This window comes from Callithrix jacchus, chromosome 12, assembly GCF_049354715.1.
Source record: "Callithrix jacchus isolate 240 chromosome 12, calJac240_pri, whole genome shotgun sequence".
Lineage (NCBI taxonomy): Eukaryota > Metazoa > Chordata > Mammalia > Primates > Cebidae > Callithrix > Callithrix jacchus.
The window spans coordinates 96,873,797-96,899,753 of NC_133513.1; the positions used below are offsets into that span (position 1 = coordinate 96,873,797).

At 43.1% G+C, this 25,957-nt stretch overlaps 1 protein-coding gene across 3 annotated transcripts in view; it reads right to left on the bottom strand.

Annotated features, from left to right (window-relative positions):
* Positions 1–3,070: 3,070 nt before the first annotated feature.
* STN1 (STN1 subunit of CST complex) overlaps positions 3,071–25,957 on the bottom strand; it is a 43,030-nt gene continuing 20,143 nt past the window's right edge. For all 3 annotated transcript variants that reach the window (XM_002756577.7, XM_009010230.5, XM_035268990.3), the window contains exons 5-10: positions 22,989–23,150; positions 21,797–21,920; positions 20,521–20,692; positions 12,862–12,984; positions 9,578–9,650; positions 3,071–3,405 (exon numbers count right to left, since the gene is read on the bottom strand). In XM_002756577.7, the coding sequence (XP_002756623.3) occupies positions 3,248–3,405; positions 9,578–9,650; positions 12,862–12,984; positions 20,521–20,692; positions 21,797–21,920; positions 22,989–23,150 (812 nt within the window). In that variant the 3' untranslated portion in view covers positions 3,071–3,247. The remainder of the gene's footprint in view (positions 3,406–9,577; positions 9,651–12,861; positions 12,985–20,520; positions 20,693–21,796; positions 21,921–22,988; positions 23,151–25,957) is intronic.

The window sequence follows — 25,957 nt, forward strand, 5'->3', positions numbered from 1 at the left end:
GTTGCAAACAGCCAAAGAGGAATGAAGGCAGGCCTTGCTGAGAAGGCGACACTCAAGTAAAGACTGGAAAGAGGGCAGAGAAAGGCACTTCACATGGTTCCTGGGAAGAGGAAACCATGGGAGCGCCGGCCCTAAGGCAGGAATATGCCAAGGTATGTGGGCAGCAAGGCCTGTGCGGCTGGGCTGGGAGGGCAGGAGGGCAGGGCAAGCGGAGCCATGCTGATCCCTGTGCAGCCTCAGGCTCCTACCTGGGGTAAGACCAAAGGCTGTGGGAGATTGGGAGCATAACAGGGTGAGGGCGGCTGCTGCGCTGTGAACAGCCCAAGAGGGGTCAGGGCAGAAGCAGGGGGGGACTGTCAGGAGGCTGGAGAGGAGGGGGAAGCAGTTAGAGATTCTGGAGATATTTTGAAGGGAGAGCCAAAATGACTTGCAGACAGATTGGATATGAGTTATGACAGAAAGAAAGAAGCCAGTGGACTTGGTTTGAGCAACTGGATGATGGAGCTGCCTCTTCCTGAATCAGGGAAATTTTCCAAAGGAGTGATGCAGGATTTTTTTCTCAGTCACTTTGCAAGCCAGGGACCTCTGGCTGGTGACGCCCTGCCTGACCATGCTACCTGCTGCAGGAGACGGCCTGCCCACTTCACCTGCCCAGGCCAAGTCTGGTTTACGCACCGGTTGAGTTCTTGTCCAGTGCCCAAGAAGAATGAAAATGTGCTGACAGTGGAAGAGTGAGCAAGGTAGGGAGTTTTATTGAGTGATGAAGCAGCTTTCAGCAGAGAGGGGATGCAGGGGTACTCCCCCTATCCCTGAAGGTGGGAATATGGCTGAGTCAGTTCTTTTTATGGGCTCAGAATGTGCAGGGGGTGGGGAGGGCAGGCCCTAGGTAGTATTGGAAAAGGCAACATTCGACTGGTGAAAAGGCATTATTCAGAAAGAATCAACTGGGAAAGGGTGGGCAAACAGGAACAGAAGTTCTCTCTCTGGGTCACAGGTTTCATCCAGGACCAGCAGTCCTGTCTTTCAGCCTTCAGGCTCTTCTTGGCTTGAAGGTGGGGTTTCACTTGGGACCCGCCCCTCTCTGCCTAGGCATTTGGCTGCTTCCTGTAGCAAGTCTGGGGTCAGGAGGAATTGGGAGCCTGGCTTTGGGCCTATGAAGTTTGTGATGTCCATTAGAGACCTAAGTGGAGATATCAGTAGCAAGCTGGATGTAGGAGTCTGCAGTTCAGGGAAGAGGCCCATTCTGGGTTTAAATTGAGGAGGTGGACAGCATATAGATGGTATAATCCATGTGGCTGCTGGAGACACCCCAGGAAGCAAGCCAGACAGAAAAGAGGCCTGGGGCTGGGCCCTCAGGGAGGCAGAGCACTGAGCAAAGGAGGCTGAGAAGGAGCAACCAGAGAGCTCGGTGTCCTGAAAGCCAAATTCAGAAAGTACTCCCTTCCAAGAGAAGGCAGTGGTCGACTGTATGTATGTGTATACATGTGCTACATTTATAAAGACCTCCATGCAGAAACATACCCTCTCTCTCTACAGATACATACATACACACAGGGAGCTATGGATAATGGTGTTATACTACAGAAACAGATCTGTAACTGTTTACTTCCTACTGAGTCTACTGGGAATAGTGTCATGGCAACAGTGTCGGCCTGCTTCCATCACCCTTTTTACGTGGCTGCATAGTATTTCATTGTGCCCACGAACCATAAATAACTTTTTCCCTATAGGTTAGTATTTTCCCCAATACAGAATTCTAAATTACACAGCAGTGAGCATCTTGTGCAAGCATCCTTTCACACTTGTGTGGTCATCTCCTAGAGCAGAGTTGCTGTATGCAAGCATATATCCTTTTTACCTTCTGACTCTGGACTCCTTCCTGGGGAGCCCCACTAATCAAAGACGTATTCCACGTGGAACAGCTGCTGACCTCAAGGAAGAACTGCCCAGGACATCATCCCAGGCAGACTCTATTCTGGGGACCCTTCTGTACACAGGGCAGACATAGGGCAGCCACTACATAATCACTGTTAGAAATCAGCAAAGCTTTGTGTCATTAGAAAAGTCTATGACAGGAGGCAATCTATGGATCCTAGCTCTCAGCCTGACATATCGAGCTGCAGTGGACTTCTGCGTATAAAGACTGTCCTGTTTCCACAGAGAGAGGAGCAACTCTCCAGGCCTGCAGGACCTCTGGCCGAGCCACAAAGAGTTTATTACATGAAGAGCAAATGCGGCAGACGAAGGCAGTGCCTTCCGTGAAATGACTGTAATTAACTTCAAATCTTTCTCCACACTTTATTTTTGCTGGCTGGATTTGTCATTTTGCTGTCAGAACAGGCCTCCAACATACCTCAGATGTTTTTCCTTTACCTTGTCATTCTGAGCAAAAGCATGACTCCATCACCTGTCTGGGCACAAACTGAGTCTTTGTCTGGATGGTGTCAGCACATCCTGCACACTCAGCGGCAACCCTGAAAATAACATCTACCGCCTGCCAGGCACTTGGCTGACTGCCTCCATGATCTTCAGGGGCATTGAGGGACAATGTATTTGTCACGCACCTCTGTAACACAGTACAGGGAAATGAACTGGGACAACTTTCAATTCCCAAGGAAATAAAAGGAAAATGACAAACACATAGTCATGCCTTGGATCCCTATTTATTCCCATCTCTGGGCAGGTCTGTAAATAGCATCAACCCAGGTTCAACCCCACTGCTGGTGCTTAAGCCACAGAAACTGTAAGCAAGTGACACTCATCCAGGGAGAAGTCACTTGCTTACAGTTTCTGTGGCTTAGCCATCAAGAGAGGCTCACAGGAAGTTCTCTAACAACCTGAAGTTTTGAAAAGCTTAGAACTGTGTGATCAGGCCACATGCCCTTCAGTTCCTGAATGTTCACCACCCCGTGGTATCCTTCTGCCGTGGTAGAGACTCCAACCACACACACCAGTTAAGCTGCCAACACTGTTTCCTCCCCATTCTGCTCTGTGAACAACGCGCAGTCCAGCCAGAGGGTCAACAGGGAGGGTTTTCTTATGTGTCATCATACCCCAAGGACACAGTAGAGAGAAGGCAGCCAACAACATTTATGCCAAATCCCATTCCCCAAATAAGCATATTTGATAGTTGATTATGAGGTAACTGGCTCCAGGCAGATAAGCCCCTGCATGATGTTGAAAGTCAGACCCTGGGGGTGAACACCACCTTGTCTTTGTCCTGCCCGGCTGGTCTGCGTGTCTCTCCTCAGAATGCCGTGTAGTATTGCTCCATTGTGCTGACAATGTCACTCTGGTCCTCCAGGAGCTCCAGAACTTGCTGCAGCACAGCCTCACTCAGGCCTGGGCGGATGCTCAGGCGAGCACAGGCCAAGATGTGCAGGAAGTGACAGCCCTTCTCCACATCTGCAGGAAAAAGGCAGGTAGCTGAGCGTGGACACAACTGTCAGGCCCTCCCCTGTCCGCTCCATACCTCCTGACTTGGCATCTGCAGTCTGACCAGATCCCCAGATGATCCTGATGCACACTGAAGTCTGAGATGCATGATCTACATGATCACAGACACAAAACAGAAACACTTGTTCTCAGGCCCCTGATGTCACCATGGCAATATGAAGCCACTGCTCAGGACCCTGAACTTCAACCTTCAAGGATTCTCAATCAAAGACTTTTTGACCCGTAACCCAGTGGATTTTTAGTGTGTGATAAGCTTTTTTTCTCTGGGGTAATTACAGGTATAAGTGTAATCTACTCAGTGCCAAACCTCTAGCTTCCCATGGAGCCCTCTTGAGACTCACAGCAGAGCTGGTTTGCTGCAGCCTCTGTATGCTTTCCCCTAAGTCCTGATTTGATGGGGCTGCGAGGTGAGAAGGAATTCCTACCTTTGACCTGTTCTCATTCCTCTCTTCCAAAAGTCTTATCTGTGATTGCTATATTCCCAGCAATCTCTTACCCTCTGCCCAACACTAGGACTATCTGGTATACAATACAAATTCAGAGTTAGTACCTCTTTCCTAGTTGAAATCAATGACTTAGAACATTGGAATGAGAAAATAAAAGAACTTTTATCTGAAGAATGCAAGTCCTTTTAATTTTCAGGCCCAGAGAGGCACGACAATGAAACAGCAATCACACCCTACTCCTCAATATGTATTCACCTCTGAAACTGCTTGCTACTGCCACGAGTAGTTATCAATTAGCCTAATAATGCCACACTGAACACTATAATCCACAATCTATAGCTTAACAAAGCAAACCCTCCCCAGCTGTCACTCCACTATAGGGCCAGGCATGGTCTCTCTCTGCCATATACCTCGTACCTGGCACACAGAAGCTGCTCCACACAGTCACTGAATGCTGTTTTCAGGTGAAAAATGCTTAAGGCTTCCGGAAGGTGCTCGAGGAGGTATTGTGGTGTAAGGCAAAGCACGGTTCAAGGTTTGCTGTGCTCTGGGGCTTTGAGCAAGTCATCCCTAGGCCTCAGTGTTCTCAGCTGTGGTGAAAACCACTTCCAAGGCCTTTCCAGCCCTGAGGCTCAGCGACAGCTCCTGGGCTAACAAAGATTTGCTAAATTCCGACCTCTAGTGGCTGTGTCCACTCATTACTCCTCCCGACTGGGATTGCTGGCGTCCACACTTCCAGGCTGTTTCTTCAACATTCACTCCACAGACTTCCTGAACACCTACTATGTGCGCAGTGCTGAGCAAGGAGGAGCAAGTAGAGCTTGGCAGACCAAGAGCTGCCAGTGGACACCTGAATTCAAGCCTGGCTCTACAACCAGGGTAAAGTGGCTCCTGGAACAAAACCACCTCCTTCTCAGGGTGGCTGTGTGGATGAGACAGGAGGAACCACTATGATTTGGTTCATCATATCCATAACCCAAGAAGATGAACATAACTTAGTTCCTGCTCTAGAGAAGTTCAGCCCTTCCCGAGAAGAAAAGACTCCCAAGGAGGAAGAGCTGACCAGCCAGCGATGGCAGGACAGGTCTGATGGCAGAGGGTGAAGGGCTCCAAACATACAGACCTGCACACGGCAGGGAGGAGCACAGGGAATTTAGTGCTGCTCAGCTTTTAGTTTCTGTGAGGCCTGGATGCTAGGATTCAGGGGGTCAAGATGACTTATAGGCAACCGTGGGGCCCGAAGCAGTGATGATGACTGTCTCAGAGGCCTTCAACTATTTATTCAGAAAGGCTTGGCCAGGCGCGGTGGCTCAGGCCTGTAATCCCAGCACTTTGGGAGGCCGAGGCGGGTGGATCATGAGGTCAAGAGATCGAGATCATCCTGGTCAACGTGGTGAAACCCCGTCTCTACTAAAAATACAAAAAATTAGCTGGGCATGGTGGCACGTGCCTGTAATCCCAGCTACTCAGGAGGCTGAGGCAGGAGAATTGCCTGAACCAAGGAGGCGGAGGTTGCGGTGAGCCGAGATCGCGCCATTGCACTCCAGCCTGGGTAACAAGAGTGAAACTCTGTCTCGGAAAAAAAAAAAAGAAAGGCTGTTCTGCTGAGGGTTATCTGGTGAGGCTGTTCAAAAGTGACCTTCCAGTCCTATGGGTAACATGAACTTAGACTCTTAGACTCCTATTTTTAATTTTTATTTTTTGTAGAGACAAGGTCTTGCTATGTTGCTCAGGCTGGTCTCGAACTCCTGGCCTAAGCAATCCTCCCAATCATTGGGATTATGGGAGTAAGCCAATGTGCCTGGCCTTAGATTCTTCTCTAAGTGAGAAACTATTAGAAAACAGTAAAAGTAGGAAAAGCCAGCAAGGAGCTCTGCAGTGTTAGTACAATGACATAATTTGACTCTTCTGGAACACACCCACAAACTGAAGCAGATTTTTCTGAAAAGTGTTTGCCTGGCAGACATAGTTATCTCATGATGCATCTCCATGAGCGGTGATAACTGACCCTTATATTTTCCCGAGAACTTTTGCATGTAGCCTCATTCGTACTATACCCCATCATACCTCTACCAGAAACCAAAAATGCTGATGTTCTAGAGACCCAAATGACATAAAGATACATTTCAGATATAACTACAAAAGGTTAAACTTCTTTAAGTCTTTTTAAAAAGTTTGTTGTAAGTTAAAAAAAGAAACCTCTAGTATGAGTAGTGTTATTTGATATTCAGTTTCTACCAAAAGCAGTTCTCTTCAGCTCTAGGATATTAAAAAACGAATCTGAGCTAAATACATGGGAGCTTTATGAAAAGCTAATGGTATAAAGTAACATTTAGTGAAAGGCTGCCATTTTGGAACTCACCAAATGTTAATTTTCTTTTTTTTTTTTTTTGAGACAGAGTCTTGCTCTATTGCCCAGGCTGGAGTGCAATGACGTGGTCTCGGCTCACTGTAACCTACGCCTCCCAGGTTCAAGTGATTCTCCTGCCTCAGCCTCCCAAGTAGCTGGGATTACAGGTGTCCACCACCACGCCCAGCTAATTTTGGTATTGTTAGTGGAGACAGGATTTTACTGTGTTAGCCAGGCTGGTCTCAAACTCCTGACCTCGTGATCTGTCTACCTTGGCCTCCCCAAGTGCTGGGATTATAGGTGTGAGCCACCAAGCCTGGCCCAAATGTTAATTTTCTTAGGTGTGAAATGATTTGCTGATCAAATAGAAGAATGTCCTTAGGCTTAGCAAATACAAACTGAAATTTTTAGTCAATCTAGGTGAGGGGTATACTGGTGTTTATTATACCAGTCTTCTAATATTTTTGATAAACTGGAACATTTTCAGAATAAAAAGAGATAAAAAGACATGTTCAATGTAGAGCTTTCTTTTTGGATTATTTGCCATTGTCGTACCCATACCGAAGGCCAAAATCCAGATTTTGTTAACTTTATTCCAACAATATTAGAGCACAATCCAAACACAGATTCTATCTGAAACTGCATCCTTCCAGATCAATATTAAACCAAGCAGAAGGTGAGCCTTCAGGCCTCCAGGCTAGAGAATCAGGGGCTATCACTTGTGCTATTAGGAAAGAGAACTTCATTTTTAACACTTTTTGTATCATAATTATGCGCTGAGTACTATTCTAACTTTCTAAATGCCAATTCATTTACTTTTCATAAAAACCCATCAGGTAGGTACCATTATTTTCCCCACTTTGCATTTAAAGAACCCAAGGCACTTCCCCAACGTTACACAGCTACAAAGTGGCAGAGCCGGAATTCAAACCCAGGCAAGGTGGCTCCAGAGCCCAGCTCCTCACAATGGTGCCACACTGCCCATCTTCAGAAAACAAGTATCAATCCTTCAGGGACCTAAGACAGCTTGATGTCCACAGTCCTTTCATTATTGATGGGTTAGCCTTTGCAAGACACTCATAAATGACGAAATATTTCAAGTCCTTCTACCAATCATTCTGCCAAGGAAAAACTCCAGGCTATGTTCTGTAGGAAAGGTTAGAAAGGAACCAAAGGCCCAGTAGGAATGGTTAGATCGAGGGTCAGATATTTACCTATACATATAACAGCATACTGTCCAGCTAATGAAAAGACAGAGACACTTTTATGTGTACTGTTGCCAAATGAGCTCTAGAAGGCAATGTCAGATCTAAAATACAAGGTGTAGGACAATGTGTAAATATATATATATATATATATATATACTTTTTTTTTGTCTTTTTGTTTTTTTCCTTTTTGTAGAGAACAGGGTCTCGCTATATTGCCCAGGCAGGTTTCAAACTCCTGGGCTCGAGCTATCCTCCCGCCTCTGCCTCCCTAAGAGCTGGGATTACAGGCGTAAGCCACAGTGCCCGGCGGGACAATGTATAATGTAGGCTAAACTTCACTTGTGTTTTCTATCAAGGATAAACTACACAGATATGTACTTACAAACATATCTATATAGTTTATCCTTGATAGAAAACACATATCCAATAGGATATGCACGTAACTAATAACCACTGCCTTTGGAGAGGGGAACACAGAAGCTGGGGCTCGGTGCTGGGAGGGGGTCTGGCTTTTGGGTGTGTATTTTTGCACTGCTTGGCTTTTTATGAGGGGCAGACATTACTATTCTGAATTGCTATGTTATGAAATTATGAAGCGGGGTAGTCACAGCATGTTCCAACACAGTTCCTGTGACCTCTTTTATCAGCATTCTCAGTACCTCAAACTCCAGAATTCAACTCCTGGGAGTGTAGTGGCGCCAGGGGATTTTGGCTAGTGGCTTTTAGAGGCCCCCAATTTACAGACTGAGAGGCAGAGCCTGTCCACTTGATGAGCTGGCCTGTGCGTAGATGTTGAACCTGCCACTTTCAGGACATCTCAGGTAGCCAAGTCCAAATGAAATGTGAATTCCTTTCATGGACTTTACTAGCCCTAGGCTTCAGTCCATTCTATTCCTAATGCAGATGAAAATAAAGAATCTGGCCAGGAGGCCCGAGACTAGCGAGACTGCAGGGATGTTATCTTGGGAGCATATTCTCATCCCTTCCTGGCTGAGGAATCCCACACTGCACCGCTTTCAAAAGCTCCTTCAATTGTGGCCAGATGGGCTTTTCTCTCAACTAAAGGATACTTGTTCTTATTGTTTTGAATGAAGTGAACAAAGTCCATTCACTTGCACTGAAATAATATATTGCTTTGAGTTTATTTTAAGAGCTGCTGTCACACGATTCTGGGATCTGACCTCATGGCTTCTTAAAGGCTAACTAGGGCTGTATACCATAAACACTGGGGCTGGAACCTTGGTCCAGCTTCACCCACTCACTCAACCTGGTACAGGTCCAGGCCCCAGGGCTGAAGGACTGGAGGTGGAGTTCACTGGCAGATCAGGGGGCTTGGGGTCATTAACAAACCTTTCCAACACTTATTATTATAGAATATGCTTGCAAAAGCTAGACTTTCAAAAGTCACCTTAAGACCAATCAGTTAACATAGGATTTAAAGATGGGACTAAGGCGTTTTTCTCTTTCTAACTAGTGTGGAAACGGTACTGTTTGTCAGACTAGTTACAGTTTCAGTGTCTAACCACTAGGGGCTGAACTAACTCCACTGAAACTATTTTCTAAACCATTTCTTTTGCAAATTATCAGTTTCTAAGATGACTGAATTATACCGTTCATAAACTGTCACGTCTAGAACCATTCCTTCCAACGCTGAAAGCCTTTGATGTTAGAATAGAGGGAAATGTCAGGTTTGTGTTCAAAGAAAAGGGGCAAGCATGAAATAAGAAATAACGTAAATCAGAGAGAACATGAGAAGCAGAATGACATCAAAACATCCTAGTGTGGTGACCTTACCTCACTGTATCAGAATTCCCTGTCTAGCCCCCACCTCATCTTCTATAGAAACAGAATCCTTGGGGTAGAATCTGGGCTCTGAATGTTTAGAGAGCTCCAAGGTTGAATCTTACGTACAGCCAAGGTCACAACTATGCTAGAGAGAGCACAGTTTAGAGAGCACACTTAACTCCTTTAGAGAGGAGATGGAGGCTCAGAGAGGGCAGGTACCTTGACTATAGCCTTTCTACTGGGAAGAGTCCCAGGTCTCCTGACTCTCCATCCAGTAATCCCCGGAAGACAGACAGGGCACCAGGGCATCCCTTGCATATTACACCACTTACGATTTGGTTTCTGGCAGTCCTCTTGAATAATCCGGTGGATCTTTTTGTGCAGGTCTTTGTCTTCTCTGGTTACCTAAATAGGAAAAATAGTTGAGAGACAATGTTCTTAGGTAACATAGCAGTTGTGTCATCCAGACTCCCAAATGAGTATTCAGGATAGTTTCTAAAGATTTCATAACAATCATCTTCCCTACACCAATAATGTGGTTTTCAATACTTGGCCCAGTGTCAAACCAGTTCTGCCTAGAGGACATGTCCTTGGAAGTTGGTTCATTGGGGCAATGAGGTTAAAAAAAAGAAACATACTTTAAAGGAGCAATTAACTTTCTTGATCAATGCTCATAATGCATTTCTTATACTTGTTGTTATATTTTTGAGCGAGGTACGAGTGGTCAGGGCCTCCGATCTCCACCCCATGACTCCTTCTTCTGGGCCTGGACACCTATCTTGTGTTACATTGGTTTTCTTGCTTCTCTCAACCACAAGGAAAAAAACAAGACAAGAAAAACAAACAAACAAACAAACAAACAAAAACCCCTGCAAGGACAAGCTAGCATGAGAGTAAAGCTAGCCTAACACTGAAACTTTCTGCTCTCAAAGGCAGACACAACCTAGTCTTCTTGTTTTTGAGATGGAGTCTCACTCTGTTACGCAGGCTGGAGTGCGGTGGAGCAATCGTGGCTCACTGCAACCTCCACCTCCCAGGTTCAAGTGATTTTTCTGCCTCAGCCTCCCGAGTAGCTGGGATTATAGGCACGTGCTACCATGTCCAGCTAATTTTTGTATTTTTAGTAGAGATGAGGTTTCATCATGTTGGCCAGGCTGGTCTCGAACTCCTAACCTCAAGTGATTCACCTGCCTCAGCCTCCCAAAGTGCTGGGATTATGGTGTGAGCCACTATGCCTGGCCAACTTAGTCTTTTTCAACCAGCTCAGATAAGAGAGAAGTAGCACACCACTGGTTTCACCTACATGTTCCATAGTGAATCTAATAATAAAAAAGAGAAAGAGAGAAAGAATAAGAAAGAGAAAAAGAGAAAGAAAGGAAGAAAGAAGGTAAGCATGCAAACAACAGCGGTAAGTTTCCTCCTTAAAGACAGCCAAGAATGCTTGTCTAACCTGCCTTACAGGAGGGAGCATCCTGAGAACACCTGCCTTCTCAGCTCATAAGGTTATGACGAAGATTAAACAAGGTCATGTGTGAGAGCTGCTGAATGCAGGAAAGCACTAGACAAACAGAAATGTTGACTTTATCATCATCATTTCCCTGAGGCAGGGCTTCAGGAGAAAGGCAACTACAAAGCAATGGAGAGGTGAAGTCAGAGATGGCGATAAGAGATCTATTTGTGCTTGATCACAATGATTCACAGTAGGAAGTGCCCAGCCCTGCCCCACCTTGCCCTCAACTGCCGCTCCCCAGGAAGGGCTGCGCTCTAAAGGCCTGGGAGGAAATGTGTGTCCCAGAGCGGGGCTCAAGGTGAGCTGCCCCCATGAGCTTCTCCAGCTTCCAGGAAGCAACCAACTCCCACCCAGCCTTCCCATGCCAGGACTCCCATCCTGCGATGGTGTAGATGACATTCACCCGTTTCAAAAGTTATTTAAATGGTACTGTAATTTCTAAAACCTCTCTAAAGTGGGAGTCACGAGGGTAAGTCAATATCAAGAAATGTCCTATTAAGAAAAGCTTCCCCTCAGGAATCTTGCCTTGTAAACAAGTGAGACTTATGGGATACTGCAGAATTTGAACGGTCTCTGGGAGAACTACACATAACTGAGTCCATATCCCACTGATGCCAGTGGTCCTGAGAAGGCCCATTTCCAGCTTAGTTCCTCCAATATTAAAGGTATGTAGCAAGAGGCGAACTTTTAACTTGGAAAGAGTAAGGCAAACAAGCTCCTGTACTTCTGCTGGGAGTCAACTGGTACAGCCTTCAGGCAGGCCCATCACACTGAGTCAACAAAAGCTGAAATGGCCATGCCATCTGCTCCAGGAGTTCCTTTTTTAAGAATCAGTCTTAATCCCCGCACTTTGGGAGGCTGAGATGGGCGGATCATGAGGTCAGAAGATCGAGACCATCCTGGCCAACATGGTGAAACCCCATATCTACTAAAAAATACAAAAATTAGCTGGGCGTGGTGGCATGCGCCTGTATTCCCAGTTATTTGGGAGGCTGAGGCAGGAGGATTGCTTGAACCCAGGAGGTGGAGGTTGCAATGAGCCGAGATCATGCCACTGCATTCCAGCCTGGCACCTGGCAACAGAGTGAGACTCTCTCAAAAAAAAAAAAAGAGTCAATCTTACAGAAATATTGACATGAGTTCACAAACACAGCTGTGCAAAAATGGCCACAGCAACACTATTTGTGACAGTAAAAGTTAGAAATACCCTAAGTATCCATCAGAAAGGAATGGCTAAAAAATATGCTGTAAATACCCATAGTATGGAATACCCTGAGGATGTTAAAAAGAATGAGGTAGGTAGATTTATAACTACTAATATGGAAAGGTGCCTGTGATGTGTTATTGTGGGACCAAAATAACTGCAGAGCATTATTTAGAGTAGCAAGTCTCAGTGCTCCCAGGAAACATCTGGCAATGTCCAGGGACATTTTTGGTTGTCACAGTTGGGGTGCTGCTCCTGGTGCTAGCAGGTGAAGCTCAGGGATGCTGCTAAATACCCGTTAATGCACAGGACAGCTCCCGCAACAATCAATCACCTAGCACAGACAGTGTGAGATCAAGAAATGCTGGTTTAGAAGATGATCACACTTTTTATAAAACAAGAAGATTCTTGCATAAGCCAAAGATTTGAAACAACTAAAAAGCCACAGGAGCATATCTGTATATGTATGGATTTGTACATGTACAGATAAATGTCTAGAAGGATATACAGTTGTCTCTCGGTATACTCAGTGGATCAGTTCCAGGACTCTCATGTGTACCAAAATCTACAAACTCAAGTCTTGGAGCTGGCTTTGTGGAACCTGCACATACAAAAGGGTAGCCCTCCTCATATGTGGGTTTCACACCTGCAAATACTGTACTTTCCATCTGCGTTTGGTTGAAAGAGTCTGCATATGAGTGGACCCGTGCAATTCAAACTTGTGTTGTTCGTGGGTCAACTATATTATTAAAAGAGATACCTCGGGGAAGGATAAGGGCCAACTTTCAGTTCTGATTTTATTTTCCTCAATAATTTTTAGGAAGAATTAGGTTATTCATAAGTAATAAATATATTTGTAATTGAAGCCGTGAAGGAAAAAAGTTAAGTTGCAAGTGGCTTACATAGTATAGGTTATCGAAGCCATCATCTTTCTGGAAAACAAGTCCTTTTTCCTGCAACAGCTGTATAGCATTCTTAAATATATTATGAATTGCCTTGGAAGTGGTGTCCTTCGTAAAATTCACCTGTGTAGAGAGGAAAAAGAAAAAAAAGAAAAGAAATAAGTCTCACTTTATGGCACCTGAGAACAACTCCCTAGACCAACTGGTTCATTAATTCACCCAACAGGCCTTTCATCTGCTGAGTCAAAAAGATCCTGGTATGTACCGGCCTAGCAAGATGGTATTTAAGGAGGACTGAGAAGTGTGCCCTGGCAGGTCACCTGTCATAACTGGTCCATACCTTAGTTGTGATTTTTTTTTTTCTGAACTCAACACTGTGTAGTACAGAATAAAAAAGGTACCTTTACTGTTGGACAATCTTTGACTTACTTTTTTATACAAAACCAAAATACTGTATATATATTAGCCCCCTTTTCCATTAAAATTGCGGCTGTATACAATCTCTTCCTAGGGACTTCAAAGATTTTTACGTACGTTGGAATAATTTGGGGATTCCAGCATGAAGTATTAAATAGACTTCTTATTTTAAATGGAGGATGATGGAGGCTGTATAGAGCTCCACCAAGGGGAGTCCACAAGGCTGAAGGTAGACGCAGTCCTGGGGTAAAGCACAGTCCCCACCTGGAAGGGACCTCTGCTGCTGTCAGCTCTTCCCCTCATGTTCACTATTTCTTCCCTTCTCTAGAGACAGGTTTGCCTGGGGAGTGTCCCAGGTCATCCTGCTTCTTATCCCCGAGGAAGCTAGGCTATCAGCTATTTCTCTCCATGACTGACCAGATGGGGTGCTTCTTGAGTCAGGGACTTTGTTTCATTTTGGCCATCTCCTCCCTAGCATGTGTTAGGTGACCGATAAAATATCTGTGAGATGAATGGAAACAAATACTCATTAGAGAAAAAATATCTGTGAGATGAATGGAAACAAATACCCATTAGAGAGTGTGTATCCCTCTTATTATTCCATTGGGGATTTTCCATTCCCTCTGAAAACAAAGAAAATGGTGGACAACAATTGCCCTTCAAAGTACAGATCCATTTTTAATGTGACAGAAATTTGTCAAGATATTGAAAAGATCAGAGCTCCAAAGAAATGTGCCAAAGCATCCAAAAGAGCATTGAAGGGCAAGTCCTACCTCTAATGAAAGGTGTTTACAAAGGCTATGTGGGGCAGCACCCACAGGTGCTGAAAAAGAGTGGCTGAGATTTGCTAATGACATTTTCTTAAGGGGAGAGGAAACAGCCTCTACAGATCTCGTGTTTACAGGTCCACCCCAAAGAAACCTTCTCTTTCTAGAAGAGGCATCCCAAACAGGCTTTTTGTTACTCTAGTAGATCCTGGTGATGTTTCACAAATGTGCTCTCCTGGGCTAACAATAACAGCCTAACACTCTTAATTGAATTAACAGTCTAAGTTTTTCCTTAAAAGAACAAGCTGGAGAACCTCGTCATTAGGGCCCCAAAACTGACAAACAATCCAGGTTATGAAAGCTTCTATTCTGAAGGGAGAATAAGGCTGGGAAATATTTGACAACTCCCACAGGCAAAAAGCTATCTGGGTGGGTTTAGAATAAATACCTCACTTAGCAATCCTCAGCCACACATCTCTTTAGTCACAGAGGTTTAGGGCAAAACTGTTTTTAATTTCATACACGAGTGCTCTTAGGGGATATACCATTGGCACAATGGACACTCCTCTGCAAACCTTCATAACTTCTTAATCTTTATAATTTTTTAAATTAAATTATTTTAAATTTTAAAAAATTAAAAAAAATTTTTAAATTTAAATTAGTCTGTGGGGGGGGACTAGGGGAGGGACAGTGGGGGTTAGGGAGAAACTAATGTTTATAATTCTAAGGAGATCTATCTTCTTAGTCAATTTCACATAAGGATCCTAAGGATTAGGTTTATTACATCTCTTAGCAAGATAGAAATAAATTGGAAACTAGAGATGATTCTTACATGATCACTCCTGTCTTTAAAAATGACTCTTGGTTATCCCCAAACCATATAAAAAACCTAGTTCTCCCTCCCAGATTTCAGTAAGATCAAGTAACAGGAAGACAGAATGCCTAGGCCTGGGAGATTAAAAACACAGTTTCAGCTGTGAACAAGGAGGACTCAACAGAAATGGCTCTCTGTAAATATAAACAATACGTGAAGCTTCCTTTCCAAAAGCATTTGCCTCAGCTGACCTTGGGACATATTTCCCTGGCCTAGTTATAAAGAGCATAGTCTCAAGGGTAAAGCCACTAATCGTCTCTTCTAGCCAGCAGCTTTTCCTAGACTGGGATCTGTGTCTTTCTTGTCTTTTTCGAAAGAGCAATGACAGACTCATCAGATTTACAAAACCAAAATTGCTCACAGACAAAAAAATAGTGACTAGCTAAACATGCTAAGCCTTACCAAGCCTCTCCTCATCTCAGGTCAGGAACTGGGTGGATCCCTGAAATATATATAGTCTTCATTCCCAAACTCAACATTCATCCAGCTGTCAAAGAAACAATGGTTTTGCAAGCCCTGCTTATCATGTTTCTGGATTTGCTAAGAAGGGCCACTATGAAAAAAGGAGGAATCATTCAAGCCTGCTCTCTATCTGCCTCTAAACTATAACTCGATCACAATGATTTCTTGTTGTTGTTGTTAAGCTTTCATCTGTATGACAACAGAAAGTGACAAAGGATCTAGGGTTTCACTCCCATTGTAAAACACCTTTAGTCTCCCAGGAATCTATTAAACAGAACCAATTTAATCACACTGACCTCCCCAGCCAAAGCAATGTGAGGGACTAACTCCTAATTGATGGGAAAAAAAGTTTCCAAAGACGAAACAAATATAGTGCCATATTCAATTCTTTTTTAAACATACAGCACTAGGCAGACACAAGTTTCTGTTCTAAGCATCTTCAAAAAGATATCACGCCAAAAGTTCCCCACAGATCATTTTGAATGGAGGAGTCTTTTAGTCCTCAAAGAATGCTTAAGTTTCTCTCTTTACTTAATTATAGCTATCACAGAAGAGCTGGTTTCATGTGAAAAATATGGTCTTCACTAAGCTTTAAAGTTTCTTTCCAAACATGCTGATAGAATCATCAGAAGTCCTAGGAGGTCAATTTCGCTTTGAGCCGCCTCTAAATGATTAAGAGGGAAGAAGGTCAATCTTGCTGTCAGCAGACAGCTGGAGCGCTGCAACTGTTTAGAAGCAATCTTGGCAAAGAACAAAGCAGCCAGTCATGACCCTTTCCACCTTGGTGTTTGCTGAAACGATATCCCTCATCTCCCCATATGAAATCATGGGTCACTGGGCACATCAGGCTGTTGCCCAGAAGAGATAATTAGGAGCACAAACAAAACTGAGAAGCAGTGGCCATGCCCAGGAGATCAGGATGTGACTCAGTATCTGTTCCACCAAAATCAAAAACAACTTATGTTACCTAGGAAGGGTATTCAACAGCAGCCTTGCTGGTAATGGCAAGAGATCAGAAAACATCTAAACAGTCCAGGAATGGAGAGATTGGTCACACACATGATGGTACACATAACAAAAGACTGTAGGGGCCAATCTATATGTACGGCTAGGGAAGAATCTGTAAGACACACGTCAGTGAAAAGTGAGGTGTCTCTTAGTATACTACGCCATGCTACCATCTGTGTAAAACAGAAAGGGCTACAATGACTTAGAGTTCATATAAGCACAGACTATCTCCAGAAGGATATTCCAGAGACTAGTACTGGTGCCTGTCTCCGGGGAAAGGGAGTGAGAGGGAGGATGGGAAGAAACTGATGTTTACCTTTACACTTTGTGGGATGATTTGAATTTTTAAAAATCATTTATTCTTTCAATCAGCAAATAATTACTGAGAACCTGCTTTATGCCAGACCAGTTCTAGGCCATGGGTAGAGAACAAAGAACAAGATAGATGAAGAGAGAGATCCAAGATGGCTGATTACTAGCAGCTCGGGATTGTAGCTCCCAGTGAAAGCGCAGAGACCGAGAGGACGCCACACTTTCAGACAAATTTTTGTTGCTCACGGATCAGGAGATTCCTAGCAGAGGAGCCCCACGGGTCGCCAGCGCGACTCTTGTGACTGGCGTGGTGGTTTTGCCCACACCCCGGCTCAGCGGTTCTCAGTGCAGAGTAAACAGGACTGGCTCCCCTTTTGGTTGATGTTTGGAGCTCCAGGAAGGCAGAGTCGCCTATTCAGCTGATTGAAAAAGGGACTCAAGAAGAAAGCCAGATTGGAGATTCCAGGGCAGAAAAGCACCATGAATCTTAATGCTGCTGTTTTAGCCGGCACAGTGGGTTGCTCAGATTCTGGCGCTGGGAATCAACAAGTTGGACATCCACTCAGAGACCTAATTTGAAAGTCGGTAATTACAAAGACGACAGGTGGATAAATTTACAATGATGGGATAAACCAGCATAAAAAGGCTGAGAATACCCAAAATCAGAATGCCTCTCCCTCTGCGGGGGATCACAGTTCCTCATCAACAAGGGAACAAGGCCTGATGGAGAATGAGTGCGTTCCAGTAACAGAATTAGGCTTCAGAAAGTGGGTAACAAGAAACTTCTGTGAGTTAAAAGAGCATGTTCTAGCCCAATGTAAAGAAACTAAGAACCTTGAAAAAAGGTTTGACAAAATCCTAACGAGAATAGACAATCTAGAGAGGAATATAAGTGAATTAATGGAACTGAAGAATACAATGAGAACTCCACGAATTATGCACAGGTTTTAACAGTTGAATTGATCAAGCAGAAGAAAGGATATCAGAAGTTGAAGACCAACTTAATGAAATGAAATGAGAAGAAAAGATTAGAGAAGAGAGAGTAAAAAGGAATGAGCAAAGTCTCCAAGAAATATGGGACTATGTGAAAAGACCTAATTTACGTTTGATAGGTGTACCTGAATGTCATGAAGAGAATGAATCCAAGCTGGAAAATATTCTTCAGGAAAACTTTCCTAACCTAGTAAGGCAGGACAATACTCAACTCCAGGTAATACAGAGAACACCACAAAGATATTCCTCAAGTAGAGCAACCCCAAGACACATAATCATTAGATTCACCAGGGTTGAAATAAAGGAGAAAATTCTAAGGGCAGCTAGAGAGAAAGGTCAGGTTACCCATAAAGGGAAGCCTGTCAGTATCACAGCAGATCTCACAGCTGAAACCCACAAACTAGAAGAGAGTGGAGGTCAATATTCAATATCCTCAAAAGAATTTTCAACCTACAATCTCATATCCAGCCAAACTAAGCTTCATAAATGAAGGAAAAATGAAATTTTTCACAAACAAGCAAGCACTCAGAGATTTCATCACCACCAGGCCTGCTTTACAAGAGCTTCTGAAAGAAGCACTATACACAGAAAGGAGCAACCAGTATCAGTCATCCCAAAAACTTACCAAAAGATAAAGAGTATCTCCACAATGAAGAATCTATATCAACTAACGTAGCCAGCTAGCATTAAACGACAATATTAAACTCACAAATATCAATATTAATCCTAAATTTAAATAGATTAAATGCCCCAATCAAAGACACAGACAGGCAAATTGAATAAAAGGTCAAAACCCATCCGTATGCTGTATCCAGATCCATCTCATAAGCAAGGACACACAAAGACTCAAAACAAAGGGTTGGTGGAAGACTTACCAATCAAATGGAGAGCAAAAAACAAAACAAAACATAGGAGTTGTAACTTTCATCTCTGATAAAATAGACTTTAATAGTAACAAAAACTAAAAGAAACAAGGACATTACATAATGGTAAAAGGATCAATGCAACAACAGGAGTCAATGATCATAAATATATATGCACCCAACATAGGAACACCCAGATACATAAGACAAGTTCTTAATGACTTATAAAGAGATTTGCACTCCTGCACAATAATATCAGGAGACTTTGACACCACATTGTTAATATTTGACGGATCAACGAGACAGAAAATTAACAGGGACATCTATGATTTGAACTCAGACCTGGAACAAGTAAACTCAGTGAATATTTAGAGAATTCTTCACTCCAGGTCCACAGAACATACATTTTGCTCAGTATCACATACATCTATTTTGAAAGTGACCACATAATTGGAAGTAAATCACTCTTCAGCATTTGCATAGCATTTCACAGACTTAAATGAAATACTGGTTGGCTGTTTGTTATTTTCTTCCCTTATTCCTTCCCGTCTCCGCTGTTGAGCACAACTATCGGCATAAAAGAGGTTTTTAATACCTATTTTTAGATTGCATTTCAGCCTGGGCAATAGAGCAAGACTTCTCTTCTCTCTCCCCCTTTCTCTTTCTCTTTCTTTCTTTCAAAAAAAAAAAAACAAGACAGACAAGGCCTCTGCTCCCATAGAACTTAAATTTGGATGGAGGAATAGGCAGGCAAACAAAAAAAGACCAGTGATGTCACAGATATAAAAACAGGGTGTAAGAGTGAGGAGCCCTGTGGCAATCAGAAAAGATAGATGGCAAGGGAGGGCAAGGAGGGACATTTAAGCTCAGATCATTCCCTGGTGGGATAAAGAAAATAAATAAATGAGTCACGTTACAACAACAACAAACCTAAAACTGTAATGAAAGGGAAAGCGGAAAACCAATGTCTCAAATAATTCTTAATTCCAAGCAATACGTCAACACCAAGCAACCAAACAAGTTACCTAAGTATTACTAGGGGTAAAAACATTGGGACAACTTTTTCTTTCTTGAGACAGGGTCTCACTCTGGGTTACAGTCAGGGGAGAGGGTCGCTCAGAGTCAGACCTTGTCTAATTTTTGTATTTTTAGGAGAGGCAAGGTTTCACCATTTTGGCCAGGCTGGTCTCAAACTCCTGGCTTCGAGTGATCTGCCCACCTTAACCTCCTAAAGTGCTGGGATTACAGGCATGAGCCACTGTACCTGGCCCCTCCTTACTTAATCTTATTACACTTAATATTTGAGTAGAAAAGAAAATAATAGTCTAAGGTCCATAGTACTAGGTTGTTAGTATTCATTGAGATGGATGTTTATTTAATCTCAGCAGAAATCAAGTGACAAAGAAGTAGATGAGAGGAGGTATTATCCATCCAAGACGATTTACTGATCAGCAAAATGATTCTTGAACTGGAACCATGGTTTTTAATGACTTGCTGTTTCTCAGAGTAAGATTAACCCACTGTGTGTTAGGAGTTTAAAGAAAGACCAAGTTGTATTCAGTCTCGTTTATAAGTAAAATTTCAAGGAACACTTAAGTAATTTTTTATTTGTCTTAGAAAAAGTTATCTCAGTTAGCCAGGCATAGTGGTACATGCCTGTGGTCCCAGCCACTTGGGAGGCCAAGGCAGGAGAATCACCATTCTGGGCGTCAGAGAGAGGCTCTGTCTCTTAGGAAAAAATGATTAAGAAAGGAGGGGGAAGGGACAGGTCCAGCCTTATGCCTCATTTCAAATTCTTAGTGGTCAATGACCTTTCCAGAACAGAAATAATGTGTGACACAACCATCCCCTCTGTTCCATGGGTCAACTCTGTGAATCTTCATGCCATGGTCACTTTCTCCCACACACGGCAGCTGATCTGGGGCAGGGAACCAGAATTTTCACATGGGCATGCTGCACTCACTTGGTCGGAGCAGGCATTGTGAATCACAGGCTGCTTGGCAAGGGCCAGCAAAGACTCCACCATTTCCAGCTCCTGCTGGTAAAAGCTCTGCACTCTGTTCTCCATAAGGAATTCTTTGGCTTTTTCACTCAGCAAACTCGTGAGACTGGGGAGGTCCAAGGTGCCTGGATTGCTGCCAAGGGAAAGTTTTAAAGAGCTCTGCAGAAAGCCATCTCCTTTGCTCCTCTTTGGTGTATAAAAAACAGAAAGTTAGCTAGAAAATGCAACACTATATTGGTGTTTGTTTTTCATACAAAGGGTAATTCATACAGTGAACATCATGTGGTTGTACTCCAGATCCTAAGATATTCATGACAGATTAGGAGAAAAAAGTCAAACTGCAGAACAGCATGTAAGGTATGGTCCTATTTTTATATTAAAAAAAATGTAAACCCATCAAATGTATGGGTGACTGTTCATGCTTGTGTAAGCACAGAAGAAACCAATTTAAAGACACATGAACATTGGTAACCTCTGGGGAATGGTGCTGAGGCAGGAGACAGGAAAATGGAGAATTTTTATTTTTTATATGTTTATAGTTTGTGCTTTTAATATACTTTTTAAAATATATAATATATTCATGTTAAGAATCATAAAAGGGTAAGCAGTGAAAATCTCCTTTCTATTCTCTTCCTGTCCTATCCTCCGGTCCTCACCCTCGAGGGAGCTGCTGTTACTGGTTCTTTGCTCTCCTCTCAGAGTTCTTTTATGCATATATTAGCAAATATCTACACATTCTCATTTCTCCTGGGTTTTTTTTCCTCCCATGTAAAAGAGTAAAATCATCCCTGGTTAAGAATGACTAGTGTAAGTTTTTTAAAAACAAGCTTTTGATTATGACATGCTACGGTATAGGTGACTTGGGACAGTTTTCTTCAGGTTTCTTCAAGCTTCCTGGATCTGTGAGTTTCAAGTTTTTATCAAACTTGGAAAAATGTTAGCCATTATTATTTCTTCAAAGTGTTTTTCTCTGTTCCTGCCTCCACTCCTCCTTCAGTGACTCCAATTACACACATAATTTCCTCACAACAACTCGAGAACATCTGTGCTATTATTCTCTTCACATTACAGATGAGGAAACTGAAGTGCAGAGAGGGTTAGAGGACTTGCCCAGAGCCCCATAGCACGTAGATGGATGATTCGGGATTTGAACCCAGGCCGACCCCAGCATCTGGGCTCCTGCTGCTTGGCTTTCCTGCCATGGACGCATGCTCAGCAGTGATAAGGCACCACTTACCTTAGTGCCTCTTCTTTCCGTAGGGCTGAGCTGTGAAAAGGCTGGTCATAAACTTTCCTGTAGATAGTGGGCAGCTCAAGCATCCTTGCGATTTGAATGTTCCACACTGGGTCATCCACTTTATCTAACAAGTGACCGGAAAAAAGATGCCACAGAAATTACAAATTACATTGAGATCCGTTCTTTCCCAGGTCCAAACTGCTGCTGGGACAACAGTAAATGAGGTGCTGCATGGGCCTCCTTCCTTATGAGTGCCCAGGGAGCATAGGCTAGATGTACTAAATGGTTCCCAGTCATCCTGAATGAGGGAATGCGATGCCTTAAGTGTCATGGGCGTGGCCAGGGCCAAGGAACCAGGAAAGCACATCAATGTATTGATTTGTCTCCTCCTCTGGTGGGCAGCAGGGGCTGTCCTCAAGATTTCCAACTGAAAACTAGCCAGCACAGTGCAAAGGGAAGATGATGGGGAACTGTCATATTTCTGATTAGCTGTTTTCATTTAAAAGTAATGGATTTAATGGTGTTCAAGAAATTTCTGGCCAGGCATAGCGGTGCATGGCTATAATCCCAGCACTCTGGGAGGCTGAGGTGGGCGGATCTACTAAACTCAGGAGTTTGAGACCATCCTGGGCAACACGGCGAAACCCAATCTCTACAAAAAATACAAAAATTAGCTGGGTGTGGTGGTACATGCCTGTAGTTCCAGCTACTCAGGAAGCTGAGGTAGGAGAGTCTCCTGAGCCCAGGAAGTTGAGGCTGCAGTGAGCTGTGATTCTGCCATTGCACTCCAGCCTGGGCAACAGTGTGAGACCCTATCTCAAAAAATTAAAAATAGAGAAAAAATAAAGAAATTTTCATTATTTTGAAGAATATTCATATTCTGCCCCAATGGATTGACATTTTGAACTTGAAAGTGCTTTGTAAACTCTATTATGTCGTCCAAATAAACTTGCCAACCATATATATAGTAAATAATTCATTTTCTTTCCTAATTTATAATTAGCTCTCTTCAAAATAAAATTAAGAAATGCTGCTTTTCTAAAGAAAGCATGTTAAACAATGTTAATTCACTCATTAAATATAGTTAAATCTTAACTGAACTTTTTGAAAGTTTGACTTCCAGCTGAACAACAGGTTTACTGGACACATATCCAGAAAAACCACCAATATGGTAGAAATATCTTGTGCTTACAGTAAGCGGTGGCATGAATCTCTCGCTCTTCTCTGTACATGCGGATACTGCCTCTGACTCGGATCATGTCCCCAATCTCTATCTTTGTTCTCTGCTCAATGGTTTCTTGTAGCTTCTTAAGTTGTGAGGTTAAGCTGAGCTCTCTTGCTACACTTGGAGCAGCTGTAGTTGTTTGGAGCCAGAGGGAAAGAGAAAAAGTTATAACACAATCACTCTACCACATCTGCGAGACAGTTTTAGGGTAAGACCAACATAATACACTTATTTATTTTGCTTCTGAGTAATTGTTCTACTGTAGGAAATCCACATAACCTTTTGGAGTCCTCCACTGAGAAAAAGATATAACTGTAATTATTTAAGAGTAGGGTGAAGGGAATGGAGTCTAGACTGAAGTCCAGCAGGCAAGTTCCGACAGGCTCCAGGGCTTCCCTCCTGCCTTATATTGCCAGTGCAGTCAACCAGCTCTGCATGGCCCCGAGACGAATTCTGTGCAATGAGTTCAGCGAAGCATGGTAGCAACAGCTTTAACCAACATTTCAAATGTCCTTGCGAGAAGACTTGTCCCACCTGAGTGCTCAACATCCCAATTTTTCACCTCTCTCATCTCTGTTGGGGAACTAGGCTAATCTCTCTCTCAAACAACAGACACAGACACACACACACACACTCTCTCTCTCTCTCTCTCTCACACACACACAGAATTACTTAAAACAATAGATTCAAGCAACTCCATGATGAAAAGAACCCAATGTACACTCAATTCTAAATAACTTCTACCACCATTTGACTTCCAAATTGTATTAGTTAAGACGCATTGTCATGAATATCTGGGTACTACAGGTGCTGTTCTAAGGACTTTACAATGTATTAGCACATCTAGTCCTCAAAACCACTCCTGCTTATTATTAGCCCCATTTTAGAGATGAGGAAATTGAGTCAGAGAGAGGTCAAGCAACTTGCCCAAAACAAAACAGCTAGTTAGCGACACGGCTGGAGTTTGAACCCAGGCATTCCCAGAGCCAGAGCCAGAGCCATTCCACTTACCCTTTATTCTCTGCTGCCTGCCTCAACAAGATACTCACATTTCCCAGTTACAGCTGGTGGGTGTAAAGGACTTTATGTTCTGTTTTTCTGCCTACCATAATTTCAAATACACATATGTATCCAAAGCAGCTACACAGCCAAGCATTTTATGTTTATTAGAGACAGGATCTTGCTATATTGTCCAGGCTGGAATTGAACTCCTGGCCTCAAGTGATCCTCCCACCTCAATTTCCTGAGTAGCTGGGATTATATGTACAGTTTTATCATTTTTTACTTTGGTTTTTGTCACTAGCACTGTATGGGGGCAGTACAGCTTAGTCATCAGCATTTGGCTATTGGAGTCAGAAACACCCGACTTGAATCTCAGTTTACTTCCTACTAGCTGTGTGACCTTGGGAGGCTGCTTAACCTCATTGTGCCTCAGTTTCCTTTCTAGTTTTACACCTCAGTTTCCTCGATTATGAAATGGAGGTAACAGTAGAGTCTACCTCATACATAGAGTTGTTATGCGTGATCTAATTGAACACTTATATTCTGCACTTAGCACAATTCCATATTTATAGGCAATTCTCAATAAATGTAAGCTATTTGTGATCATGAATAATTAAACCTTCTAGAAAAAGCATCCTGTTTTCTTTGGGGGTCTTTCATTCAAAATTATTACTGGATAAAAAATTACAAACTGGTTTACAGTTTATTACATATTGTCAGAATGCTTGTCAGAAAAAAATGATCAAGCCCCTGTTTTTAGACAATGTCGTCAGCAATGCATGCATGCTCACAACTCTTACACCAGCTTCAGTCATTTGTATTTTTAATATCTTAACAAATACATAATTATTCTGTACATCTTATTTTGCTTTTAAATCGCAAGAGAGGCTGTCTCCTTATACAAGACAATCTACTCTTCATATTTCTTTCCTTTTCTTTTCTTTTTTTTTGAGACAGAGTTTCGCTCTTGTTACCCAGGCTGGAGTGCAATGGTGCAATCTTGGCTCACCGCAACCATCCACCTCCTGGGTTCAGACAATTTTCCTGCCTCAGCCTCCTGAGTAGCTGGGATTACAGGCACGTGCCACCATGCCCAGATAATTTTTTGTATTTTTAGTAGAGATGGGGTTTCACCATGTTGACCAGGATGGTCTCGATCTCTTGACCTCGTGATCCACCCACCTCAGCCTCCCAAAGTACTGGGATTACAGGGGTGAGCCACCACACCCAGCCTACTCTCCGTATTTCTTTATACACAAGCCCTTCATCAAAATCAACCTAATACAATTTTGACAACTGTGGCTCTGTAATGTGTGGAGGCATTATTTTTCCTTGAACACTCCTACTATGCCCAGGGAAACAGCAACATAGGGAGCACAGAGAACTCTGTGCATTCAGTGAGTGAGAGGTAGGAACCTGGATGCAATCAGCATTACTGCTGCTCAGAGCTTACTGGGTTTCTTTAAAAAATCCCCAACTGCTACTTTTTCAAAAGGCTATCCCATCTGTGTTCCCATCCCCAGGTCCTCTTCTACTTAGGCTGAATTTTAAAGGTATTTATAAATTTCACTGTTATTATGCAGACATTATAGGTAATAGTAAATGCTTCACATGGCACCACTGAAATGATCAGACTGACGGTTGGTCTGAGAAAGAGGCCCACCTTTCACTTAAAGGGAGAGCCAAATTGCCACAAGGAGGCTCAAGCTGTGTAATTTAATGAATATAATGTGAAGACTGGAGCCTAACAGAACTTCACTTTCAGTGTCTATTCCATCATGAAAGATAAATCCCCTTTAACGTTCTAATATTCAGGGCCAGGCAATCTGAACTTCACTCATAAGCTAAGTCCGTCCAAATGGTACATTCAATGTGACATTTATGGGAGCAAATATTATATTCTTATACTTTCACTGACTGGAACATGATTTTGG